Here is a 13,034-nt window from a genome sequence, read left to right on the forward strand (position 1 = left end):
ATCAAAACACATGGGATACAGCCAAAAAAGCAAGCAAACAATAAAGAAAAACAGTACAGATTGGACAATTGGAGGTACACTTTTCATGGTGGCTTCCTTAGATGAGAGAAAATATATGGTATTTGTTCTTTTGTGATAGACTCATTTCACTGAGCATAATGGTTTCTAGTTCGGACCACCTGGTTGTAAATAGAATAATTTCATTCTTCTTAACAGCTGAATAATATTCAATGGAGTAGATGTACCACAGTTTCTTTAACCACTCTTCCTGGGATGCACATCTGGTTGTTTCCATGTCTTTGCTATTGTAGATTGTACTGCTGTAAATATAGGATTACAGATCCCCTTCTCACATGGCATCGATGTTCTTGTCTGAGAATACCACAAATTCTCAATAATTCAAATTTGCTAATCTCTGCTAAACTACTCACTCTCTTCCAACACCAACTGGTGTGTCTCCCATGTGCACATGACCATACATGAAGGAGGATGTCTGTGGCAATGTCCTTTTCACAGACTTTCAGAGAACAGATCCAGAACCTGATGAATCTGATCTGAATTAACACACAAGGCTCCCTTCTAAGATGGTGCAAGTTTCATGGCCAGAAACAGACACACCAACAGTCACAAGCCATGCCTTGTGCTACTACAAAACACCCAGAAATTCAATACCCAGGTTATTATTACTTTTTTTTTTGCAGTGGATATAGCAGATAAAGGATGATGGGACAAGAGGAAAGGATGGAGGACAGCCTTGTGCATGCTATGATATACCAGTTAGTGCACATCCTATCATAAAAGACTGGGAGCCTGAAATTAATCTACACTTTGACCTGGGAAGATGTCAAGAGATTTTGACCTATATCAAATGACTAAAAAGGGAAGGTTTTTTTTTTTTTAAAAAATGAACTCTAATTTTAGTGAACACAGCATTTTTTCTAAAAAGCTGTATTCTTTTAAAAAATTAAAAAAAAGAATTGTTGCAGTGAACAGAAAACCCACCAGCAGCCAGCAAGCAGTGATCTAAACTCTAGTGATCGGGCTCCAGCAGCAGTCAGGGATCCAGTGGCAACCATGGCTCTTGTGATAGCCAGGTAGGAATGTGGGTTTGCGTGAGGAGCTCAGGAGGTAAATGCAGGCTGAGAACTGCCCATCCTGCTGAACAATTTGGCCCAGGAATGAGTGGAGAAGCAACAGACGCAAAGTAACAGATCAATGGTGCAGCGGATCTCACAGCATGGAGTTCAGGTGCTGTCCTGTGTGGTGGAGCAGAGTGTGGATTTGAGGGGACAACCCAGAGTGGGATTGTTTCTGGCTGATCACACTGAGTTGATCCCAAAGGGAAGGGCAGCACCAACTTCATATCTTGCAGGGTCCGTTTGGTTCCTGGATCTGAAAACCAGCAGCCCCTTATCTCCATCAGAACCCTGCCAGGTGCCTCCTGTGTAGTGGGGCACAGAGTGCGGATTTGAAGGGATGGCCTAGAGTAGGCTCATTTCTGTCTAATCACATTGAGCTGAACCCACAGGGAAAGGGGTACCAACTTTGTAACCTGAAGGGTCTGTGTGGTACTCAGATCTGATGGCCAGAGGCTCTGTATTTCCATTGGTGCCCTGCCTGGGGCCACTTGCACAGAGGAGCAAGAGCTCAGAGGTTGGGAGGAGAAGCAGTAAACTGTACATGTGTTAATCAGTAGGGCTCAGGCGCCATTTTCGCGGGAACAGGTACTGTTAGACTGAAGAGAGGACAGCTGAGCTGAGTAAGAGCTAAGCTGCGAACAAAATAATTTCCAGCTTAGAGCATTGCACAGATCCCTCAGAGAAAATAGTTCTGTGTGGCACTCTACAGATTCCACTTAAAATAACTCAGGTGGCCCTTAGACTTAATGGCCAGCAGGTGTTGGCAAGATTAGTGCTGCCAACAATCCAGTTATTCAGGACACTTGGTGTTTTCCTTATCTGGGACACGGATTGAACACAAAAATCGACTTGTAGACCTATAGGTAATACATCTTAAAAACCTGCCCATTGTCAGAATTGCAATGACACAAGGTAAGAGACTATGAATTTTACTGAAGACTCTCCAGCAAAAGAACAAAAACCTCTACCACCCTCAGAGTTAACTGAGGAAGACATTGAGAAAATGGGGAACACAGAATTCAGAAAACTCATTACAAAGCTTCTTACAACAATGAAATATACATATAGGAATTTACAGAAATTAAGGAATATGTCACATAGGAAATAGAAACAATGAATCAAATCAAGGCTGATACATCAGAAGTTAAGAATACAGTAAAGCAAATTAAAGGTACAGTGGAGAGTCTCCAAAATACAATGAATGAAGCAGAAAAAAGAATCTCAGAATTGGATAATACTTCTGGAAAGAATTAAAAAGCTGGAATCAGAGCTGGGTCAAGCTAAAAAAAAAAATCCTAGAGTGATTAAAAGGTCCAATATGGGAGTCCCAGAAGGTGCAGAAAGTGAAGCTTGGGATAAAGGTTTATTCAATGAAATAATAATTAAAAACTTCCCTAATCTGGAGAAAGACTTGGAAAATATTATTCAGGAGGGGTACAGAACCCCCGATGGATTTGAGCAAAGGTGAACTTCACATTGACACATGATAATCAAGTTCTCCTCAATTGAACATAAGGGAAAGATTCTTAAATGTGCATATGAAAAAAAAAATCAAGTGACCTATAGAGGTTTGTCAATCAAACTCGCAGCTGACTTCTCAGAGCAAACACTACAAGCTGTAACAGAATGGAATGACATATTTCAGATTCTAAAAGGGAAAAGATTTCAGTCAAGAATAACATTCAGCAAAGCTTTCCTTTGTCTTTGAAAATGAAATAAAATTCTCCCACAGTAAAGAAAAACTCCAAGAATTCACATCTTCTAAACATGCCCTATAACCGATACACAAAGATGTTCTCTTGAAAGAGAAAAGTAAAAGAAACTACCCAAACTAAAGGCAAATGTGGAGAACCTCCTAGTAAAAGGCTAACAGAAGACTAAGTTAAAGAACAACCTATTGTTAAAATGACAGGACCAACCTGCCCACATATCCATATTAACACTGAATGTAAATGGTTTAAATTTAATGATCAAAAGCAATAGATTAGAAGACTAGATTAAAAGACAGAACTCATCCATCTCTTGCTTAGAGGAGACACATCTTACCAACAAAAATCAGAGGAAACTGAAAGTGAAAGGATGGAAAAACATATTCCAAGCTATTTATAAGGAAAAAAAAAACATATGGATGTAACCATTCTTATATCAGATGATACAGATTTTGATGTGATAAACACTAAAAGAGAGATGAAGAAGGCCACTACATAATGACCAAAGGATCCAATCAGGAAGAAGAGGTCACCATATTCAATGTATATGCACCAAATGTCTAGGCATCTAACAACCTGATGCAAACATTAATGGAATTAATGGGAGAAATAGACTCCAATATAGTCATAGTGGGGGACTTTAATGCCTCTTATACATCAATGGACAGATCAATGAGACAGAAGCTCAGCAAAGAAACAAGAAAACTCACTCAGACACTAGAGCTGTTGGTCGTATCTGCCAAACCATACACTCTACAGACAGAGAACACACTTTTTTTTTTTTAAGATTTATTTATTTATTTATTGGAAAGTCAGATACACAGAGAGGAGGAGAGACAGAGGAAGATCTTCCGTCCGATGATTCACTCCCCAAGTGAGCTCAATGCCGATCCAAAGCCAGGATCCAGGAACTTCTTTCCTGGTCTCCCACGCGGGTGCAGGGTCCCAAAGCTTTGGCCCGTCCTCGACTGCTTTCCCAGGCCACAAGCAGGGAGCTGAATGGGAAGTGGAGCTGCTGGGATTAGAACTGGTGCCCATATGGGATCCCGGGGCATTCAAGGCGAGGACTTTAGCTGCTAGGCCATGCCGCCAGGTCCCCACAGAATATACTTTTTTTTTTTTTTTAAGATTTATTTTTATTATTTTTTCATTGGAAAGGCGGATATACAGAGAGGAGAGACAGAGAGGAAGATCTTCCATCCGATGATTCACTCCCCAAGTGAGCGCAACGGGCCGATACTATGCCAATCCAAAGCCAGGAGCCTCTTCCAGGTCTCCCACATGGGTGCAGGTTCCCAAAGCTTTGGGCCGTCCTCAACTGCTTTCCCAGGCCACAGGCAGGGAGCTGGAAGGGAAGCGGGGCTGCCGGGATTAGAACCGGTGCCCATATGGGATCCCTCGCAAGGCGAGGACCTTTAACCACTTGCGCCACCGCGCCGGGCCCTGAGAATATACTTTTTTTTAAAAAAAAAAAAATCAGTACATGGAAGCATCTCCAGAATTGACCATGTTATAGGCCACAAAACAAGCTTCTGCAATTTTTTTTTTTAAATATTGAAATTATACCATGTATCTTTTCAGAACATCATGGAGTAAAACTAGAGACCAAGAAGTTGAAACATGCAAGAAGACTTGCAAACACATGAATAATACACTACTAAATGAGCAATAGGTTAGAGGAAATCAAAGGAGAAATTTAAAATTTGCTTGAAACAGATGAAGGTGTAAACACAACATATCAAAATTTATGGAACACAATCAGTGTTAAGAGGAAAGTTCATCACAATCAATGCTTATGTTAGAAACTAGATAAGCACCAAGTAAATAATCTAACCGTACAGTTTAAGGAACTAGAACAACAACAGCAATCCCAAGATTAGTAGGAAAAAAACTAACTAAAAAAGGGAGGAAATAATAATAAAAAAAAGAGAGCTGTACATAAGATCAATGAATCAAATATCTGGTTGTGGGAATCTAGATGGAGGAATAGAGTAAGGACATGTTTAAACAGATGGACAAATATTAGCCAGTGTGAAGCACAGAGGGAACATGCCAGGAAACAGAAGACAGAACAAGAGCAGAGAGGTACTTGGAGACAGACAAACACTGGAAAACAGTGGACATAACAGTGCAGTGTTAGTGTGCTGCAGTGACTGTTAACCCAACAGCACTGAGCGAATGGTGATCAGAATGCCACTGGCAGCCAGCACTCCACCAGCAACAAGGTGGGAAAGAACTTTCGCTGGGAGCTTGGGAGGTGAATCCTGACAAAGAACTGCTCGTCGTGCTGGTCTGTTTGATTTGAACAGGAGCAGAGGCAGAGCAGCAGGTCCCAGACTGATAATGAAGGATAAAGGTGGATTTCATAGCCACCAGTCCATCCCCTAGAGTCATAACAGGTGCCATTTTGTTTAAGGAGACAGGGGGTATGGAGCAGGACTGCACATGCACTGAACTAGGAGTGAACTCATTTCTGACTCAGTGAATGCAGCAACATGGCATCCTATAGGTTCCACCCAAGATAGGTTCAGGTAGCCCTCAGATCTGATGGACAGCTGATTAAGCTGACTCTAGTAGTGGCACATCAGGCACTATTTCTTACAGTGTGGCAAAGAATTTGAGACTGCAGGGAAAACAGTGAGATGTGCATGCACTGAGCTTGGCAAGAACTCCCTGAGCTCAGTGCATTAAACATGTCCCACAGGGAATATAATACCAATTTTGACATCCTACAGGTCAAAATAGGTTCATGTGGCCCTCAGATCTAATGGGCAACAGGTTCTGGCAAGATCAGCATCACCAACAACATAGCTATATAGGACACCTGGTGGCTCCCTAATCCTACTCCAACCAGCAGTGGGAGAAAGGTTGTACCAGATCTGGAACTCGCTGTTGGGACTACAAGTGACTGCAAACAGAGAGCCATGTAGCAACCACAATAAGTAAAATCAAATTATAGAACTGTGGGTGACACAGCTTAGAAACCTGCCCCAAGGAGGAGAATCTGATAACCAGAAGTACAATGACTAAGAGCAAAAGAAGAGACAAAGACACAATGAATATTACTGAAGAATCCTCTGCAAAGGAGCAAAAGTCTTTGCCAACCTCAGAGTTTACTGAGGAAAACATTAAGAAAATGGAGTATACAGAATTTAAAACCCTTGTTATAAAGCTTCTTATCAACAATGAGAAACATGTAAAGCAGGTATTCAAGAAATACAAGGAATATGTCACACTGGAAATGAATAAAATGAAAGCTGATATATCAGAAATGAATAATACAGTAGAGCAAACTAGAAGTATGGCGGGAGTCTCCAAAATAGAATGAAGGAAGCAAAAGAAAGAATGTTGAAATTAGAAGAAATTTCTTGTCATCAGGGGGAAACAAACAAAAAGCTGAAAGCAGAGCTGGATCAAGCTAAAAAAAGTATTCAGGAGGCCCGGCGCGGTGGCGCAATGGTGCAGTGGTTAAAGTCCTCGCCTTGCACCCCTGGGATCCCATATGGGCACTGGTTCTATCCCGGCAGCCCTGCTTCCCTTCCAGCTCCCTGCCTGTGGCCCGGGAAAGCAGTCGAGGACGGCCCAGGGTTGGGACCCTGCACCCACATGGGAGACCCGGAAGAGGCTCCTGGCTTCTGATCGGCATAGCATCGGCCATTGAGCTAACTTGGGGAGTGAATCATCGGACAGAAGATCTTTCATTCTGTCTCTCCTCTCTGTAAATCCGACTTTCCAGTAAAAATAAAATAGATCTTAAAAAAAAAAAGTATTCAGGAATCGAAAGACACTATTAAAAGGCCAAACATAAGATTTGTGGGAGTTCCAAAAGGTGCATAAAGAGAAACTGAGATTAAAGGTATATTCAATAAAATAATAAGGGAAAATTTCCCTCATCTAGAGAAAGAATTGGGAAACAACACCTAGAAGGGGCACAGAACTCCTAACAGGGTTGACCAAAAGCGATTTTCACCAAGACACATGATAAACAAGCTCTCTTCAGTTGAACATAAGGAAAAGATCCTTAAATGTGCACATGAAAAAGACCAATTGACATATAAAGGAATGCCAATTAAACTCACAGGAGACCTCTCACAGGAAACTCTTCAGGCCAGAAGAGAATGGAGCAACATATTCCAGATTCTAAAAGCAAAAAATTGTCGACCCAGGATCAAGTACCCAGTGAAGTTTTACCTTGTGTTTGAAAATAAGTAACAAAAAAATAAGTAACCAAACTGGAGACATCCAAAGATAGGGCAAAAGCATTAAGTACCTGAAGAAGCAGTCTTATATGTAGGTGATTACATAGTGTTCTCAGAGACAGCGCAGTGCAGGAGAGCATGAACCTTGTACATTCTACCCATTCAGAAACAAGAAATCTTGTACACAGAAACCAGTAGTCAAATTGCCTCTGCATACCACAACGGCAAGGCTGACCACAACATGCCTGTTCAGAAGAACAAAGAACTTCAGCACCCAAGAAGGGGGAGTTATGAAGTCTACCCCATGCATCAAACTGAGGTACTGAGATCCACCCAAAGAATGCTCGTCATTGTATCTGACCCAGGATGTTGTCAGCGATGGCTCTGTTTTGACTGGAAGTTGCAATGTAATAAACACATTTCTCCTGTTCAAACAGGTTAGGTGTAGAAACAGCTCTATTTCTTTCTGTCTGCCTACCCAGCCCCCACTCAGAGGAGCACTCACCCACATGCCCTTTGACTCTCCTACTCACAGCTAGATGACACACACCCAGAACCACCCGTGCCACGCCCTGCCTCTGTTACCTAATCCACTCAGGCCTCCAGGAGCCTGAGAAGCCATTTGTCCTCTGTCAGTGTCCATCTTGACAAAGAAGAGACCACAACAGATGGTTCCAACCTGGATCTCTGAGGTTTGTCCTAACCCAGCTCCTTAAACACATATTCATGATGCTGGCAAACAGGTGGGTCACCCTCCTCCTGCTTGAACTCGTGGCACTTCTGGATGCAGGCCAGTGTTCTGGTGGCCGTCCCGTGTGGCGCTATATCTCATCGGAGGTGGTGATTCCCAGGAAGGAGGTTCACCATGGCAAAGGTGTTGAGGTGCCAGGCTGGCTCTCCTACAGCCTGCGTTTTGGGGGCCAAAGACACATCATCCGTGTGCGGAGCAAGAAACTTGTTTGGTCCAGACATCTGCTAATGACGACTCAGGATGACCAAGGAGCCTTGCAGATGGACTACCCCTACATCCCTATGGACTGCCACTACCTTGGCTACCTGGAGGACATTCCTCTGTCTACAGTCACTGTTAACACGTGCTATGGGGGCCTGGAAGGTGTCATGAAACTTGATGACCTGGCCTATGAAATCAAGCCCCTCCAGGATTCCCACACATTTGAACATATTGTTTCACAGATAGTGGCTGACCACAATGCCACAGGGCCCACATATACGCTGGAACAGAAGGAAGAGTTTGATTCCTTCTTCCCTGAAAGAAATGGCACTGTGTCTTCCAGGATTTCCAGTTTCAACTACCTGTTCCATATAGCCCATCTGAAAGGACACATTCAATTTTCTAATGGCATGTATCGTGTATTCAACAATGTAACAAAATGTGTCCATTTGGGGATAAATATGTTTAGCGTTATTGACAGCTTTCTCCGAGGTATTGCTTTTACCCATTATATTTTTCTCCTAACTGTATATGATGTGCAAGACCCAACAGATATGGATGATGTGCGTGTTCCAGATAGTGCAATGAGTCAACACTATGTTCAAACTTTCTATAATCCTACTCATTTGCGCCCTTATATATCTACAATGCTTACACCAGATAAGCCAGATGATTCTGAAATTACACCTAAACAGTATGGCGTATGCAGTAATGAGAACCTCTTGGTTTTTGCTTTCAAAGGCAGACATTATCTCTTGCTGGCTGTTTTAAGTACACATCATATATCGACAATGATAGGTCTTTCTCTTGATCATACATATTGCTACTGCCAAAGACGAACTACCTGCTTCATGATGCGCTACCCTGACATAACAGATGCCTATAGTAACTGCTCCATTATACATTTACAGCATGTAGTTACAAATGCAAGGAATGAGCAATGCTATTACCTGACTACTCCGGAGGTATATTTGAACAAAAGCTTGATCCAGACACGTTGTGGAAACTCTATAGTAGAGGAAAGCGAACTGTGTGACTGTGGTTCCTTCAAGCAGTGTTATGCCAATAAGTGCTGTCAGAGCAACTGTGAGTTCACTCCTGGAAGTGTCTGTGATAAACAGCAATGCTGTTCAAACTGCACCTACTCCCCAGCTACAACTCTCTGTAGATCCATCAGAAACATATGTGACCTTCCTGAGTACTGTCTTGGGTCCTTATCCATGTGCCCTGAAGATTTTTACTTGCAAGATGGAACCCCATGCACTGAGGAGGGCTACTGCTACAAGGGGAACTGCACTGACCGCAGCATGCACTGCAAAGAAATCTTTGGTACGAGGGCAGAGAATGGTCCTGAGGACTGCTATTCCATAAATCTCAACAGCAACCGATTTGGACATTGTGGCAGAAACAAAACCGCCCTCCTTTACTTTCCTTGTGCTGTAAAAGACAAGATGTGTGGGAGGCTGCAATGTATCAATGTCTTTTACCTTCCCCAACTGCAGGAGCATGTGTCATTCCATCAGTCTGTGTACAATAACTTCACCTGCTTTGGACTGGATGAGCACCGGGCGACAGGAACAACTGATGTGGGGCATGTGAGAACTGGAACTCTGTGTGGGCCTGGAAAGTTCTGTCAGGACAACACATGTTCTGGGGATGTTACTGCCCTGCAATACGACTGTGTCCCTGAGAAGTGTAGCTTTAGAGGAGTTTGCAACAATAAGCGGAATTGCCATTGCCATGTTGGTTGGGAACCCCCACTGTGCCTGAATAGGGGTGCTGGGGGAAGTTCAGACAGTGGACCCCAGCCCAGAAGATTACGTACAGTAAGAAGTAGCCTGGAACCAGTCGTTTACTGGAGACTGGTCATATCTCGAATTTACTGTTTCCTTTTGGCACTCTTCTGTGGGGTAGTCACAAGACTACGCCATATTACAATTACCGTGGTCATGGAAGAAACAACTCCTGAGACACACTAAAACATCAGTTGGACACTGGACCCCTGTGCATATGTGGAAGCTCTAACTGCATCTATGGAGAAGAACTAGTGGACCATATAACCATGTTCAACTTCATGTTTCCACAATTCTGCCTGGCACAGAAGGGTCTATCCCAAAGGTCTGTGGAATATTGACTAATGAAGGTTTTCTGTAATGGTTGTCAGTGTACACTCGTAATAAAAGTCAAAAATATCGTGCTGTTTTCTTGTGCACCTTTTTATCAGTCTTACAGCACAGAGGAGCCTGAGTCTCTGTCCATAGGAGGAGCCATGAGATATAGCAATGGAGACACATGAGTGCCCAGTCCTAAGATTAATGGAATTATTCCTATGCTGCCGGAAGACACATTCATGGCTTTCCTACATAATAGTGTTCTCTGGCTCTGCATTTTCCCTCCCCACTGAGTAATCTATATCTTCCTACAACCAGATGAGTTTTGGGCCATCCTTCACTATTCCCAGCTAGTTTCCATCTATGGCTGTGATCATGGGACAGAGAATGGCACCATTGCAATAGAGACTCAAATCACACTCCAGGCACAAGCTCTACCAAATTTGGGCACAGTTTTCTCCAGGAAGGCAGTCGGTGGTGAGGCATGATTTCAACCATGGTCCTGGGTTGTGAGGCAGCAGACAAACAGGGTGATACATCGGAATTTCATCTGGGTCCCTCAGGTACAAGGCTTATGGTATGGTTTCCCTGGATATCATTCTATTTTGCTATGACAGTAGCAACCATGGCTTCTATCACTGCCCTTCTCCTCACTTCAGCGACCAATGCACCCCCAGTGCCTACAGTTCTCAAATCCCAGTGCCGTGTTCTGTGTGCTTCATGCTGATGCTACCCTGAGCTTCAGGCTCCCAACTGAGTCTGGTTTCTGTTCAGTCTACTCTATGGGGGATCGAGCTGCTGTACTGCCTGGTCTCTTGCCCCACTGGATCCCCTGTTTGGGACATTGCTATTCCATTATAGGTCAACACTGCCATCAAACATGCTGCTGTGTCTTAGTCAGGCTCTTGTAACTAGCCCATAGGCCCTGGCACCCATGCATGCCCTTCTGAAGGGAACTGCACTCTATTCACTCCAAGAAGCAGCAGCTTGAGGACATGAATTACAGCAATGCCTGCAGAACAGGAGCAACCTCCTGTTGCAAGAGCATTGGACCCCATCCCAAATTCTAATAAACCAACAACCCCCCTTCAGACAGAATAGCTTAGCGTAGAGCAGGTTCCCAGATGAAGTAAGTGCCCAGTGCAGCAGGGATGTGGACAGCCAAGAGAGAAAACTGGCAGAGAACACTGGCACAGTTTGTGACTCAGAACGAGGAGTTCAGGGAAAAGATGCAGATGGAGGCCTGGGCGAGTCGGCATCTCTGCAAGCTGGGATGTGTGTAATCTCATTGCTGCCGGGAAAAAAACAACAACAACGGAAGTGGGCCCTGAGAAGGGAACCTGTTTGCCTGTCCTGGACAGGCCCTCACTTTCTTCCAATAGAAGAAGGAAGTGTGGACAGGGTATGGGCATCAGCTGTTCAACCAAAGATTGGGAAAGATGGCACCAAGGTGATGCAGACGGGCATCAGCAGGTGTGAAACCCATCCCTGAGGAGAAGCCAGCTGGACAGCACACCAAGTTCATTTTCTTCTAGGGGATGGGTCAGCTGCTTTTCCTATACTGCAGACATACACTGATGGTTGATGGAGAAGGGAGGTTTCCTGTGCTGTGGTTATCACAGTTTACTGGGAAAACTCAAAGTCCCAGGCCCTAACAGGAACCAGCCCTCATCATTCCTCATCTTTACCTGGTGTCCTTACTTGTTTCTTTCACAGTGATAAGTAACGGTTCCTCAGCTACCAGTTGGTCCCTTTGAGTTGCAATGGCATTTCAGAGATGCTACGTTTTCTCAAAATAAGCACTGCCTTTGTTAATAATAAAAGCATGCTACTCCACAGTGGGACTCACCTTCCAGTTCACACCATAAGCACTGTGGCCATGTTTGGTGTATTTTGGGGATTCCCATGATTGTTTCAGGGATGCTGTAGATCAGAACAACTCACAATGCCCTGCAGCTCACATTGGACAGCTACAGCCATAGACATCACGAAAAGAAGAATTTCATGCAAAGCTGTTGTTTCTCTCTCCACCACACGCAATACCCTCATTTTGTTTTTTTAATAGAAATAAGCAGTGCATATGTTAGGTCCATCTGCAGTGTGTGCTCATGTTGTTTGATATCATGGAATGGGATATCTGGAACTCCCATGTCTGGGGCTCGTGATTCAAGGGTGCAAGTTTAAGGATGTTCTGTTTTTCATCAGCACAGGGAGGGAGCAAACTGCATGTCCTACGTAAGAAGTCTTGAGGTCAGGTAATGCAGAAAGGCAGAGCCCAGGGTGAGTGAGAGTGTTTTCACGACAAAGAGGTCACACAGTAAAAATGTGAAAGTTTGATGTAATTGTGCTGTGATGATTGTTAATCCCAGCCTCTTAGTTCAGATGTATACAGGCAGAGAGATTGTGTCACTGTACATGTGTTTCCAACTTTCACAGGTGTGAAGGTAAATCCAGCAGCATAGAAATCCATGTGCTGTGCCAGAGGAGACCTGCCAAGTTAAGTGTCACTCCAGTGTGGAAACTCATATTGCAGCGAATTGGTGTACTATGCCCACGAATGAATTCACATGGTTTGAATTCATTCCCAGAGTCTGTGCCTGTGGTGCTTCTCACTGAACTCACTGATTAATTGTGGCAATTCTCCCACAATTAATCCTACTCTGCGATAGAGACAGCCATGCCTTGTAAGGCTTGAACAACTCCTTTTTGGTATGGAGGTATGTGATTTTTCTCCTTTTAAATTTTCCCAAGTTTCCAGAATTTGGGAATATGAAGATGGTTTTTCATGAGCCTATGTTTTCTTTTATTATTATTATTATTATTATTTCATTTTATGACCCAGATCCATAGGCTCTGGGATTCTCCCAACTCTTCCCAAAGCCCTCTCTCCAAATTAATTTTCTCCATATTAATACAATAGCACA

General features: G+C 43.5%; 2 protein-coding genes across 2 annotated transcripts in view; both read left to right on the plus strand.

Annotated features, from left to right (window-relative positions):
* Window positions 1-12,665, plus strand: part of HGSNAT (heparan-alpha-glucosaminide N-acetyltransferase) — a 76,309-nt gene extending 63,644 nt beyond the window's left edge. Inside the window, exon 19 of the transcript XR_005885284.1 lies at window positions 12,547-12,665. The gene's annotated coding sequence lies outside the window, so the exon portion shown is untranslated. The remainder of the gene's footprint in view (window positions 1-12,546) is intronic.
* LOC121165568 (disintegrin and metalloproteinase domain-containing protein 21-like) lies at window positions 7,774-9,978 on the plus strand. The gene has a single exon (XM_040994242.1). It carries the CDS (start codon window positions 7,774-7,776, stop codon window positions 9,976-9,978), a length of 2,205 nt encoding a protein of 734 aa, XP_040850176.1.
* Window positions 12,666-13,034: the final 369 nt, after the last annotated feature.

The sequence above is a fragment of the Ochotona curzoniae genome, unplaced genomic scaffold (genome assembly GCF_017591425.1).
Source record: "Ochotona curzoniae isolate NIBS_2020 unplaced genomic scaffold, NIBS_Ocur_1.0 contig_899, whole genome shotgun sequence".
Taxonomy (NCBI): domain Eukaryota; kingdom Metazoa; phylum Chordata; class Mammalia; order Lagomorpha; family Ochotonidae; genus Ochotona; species Ochotona curzoniae.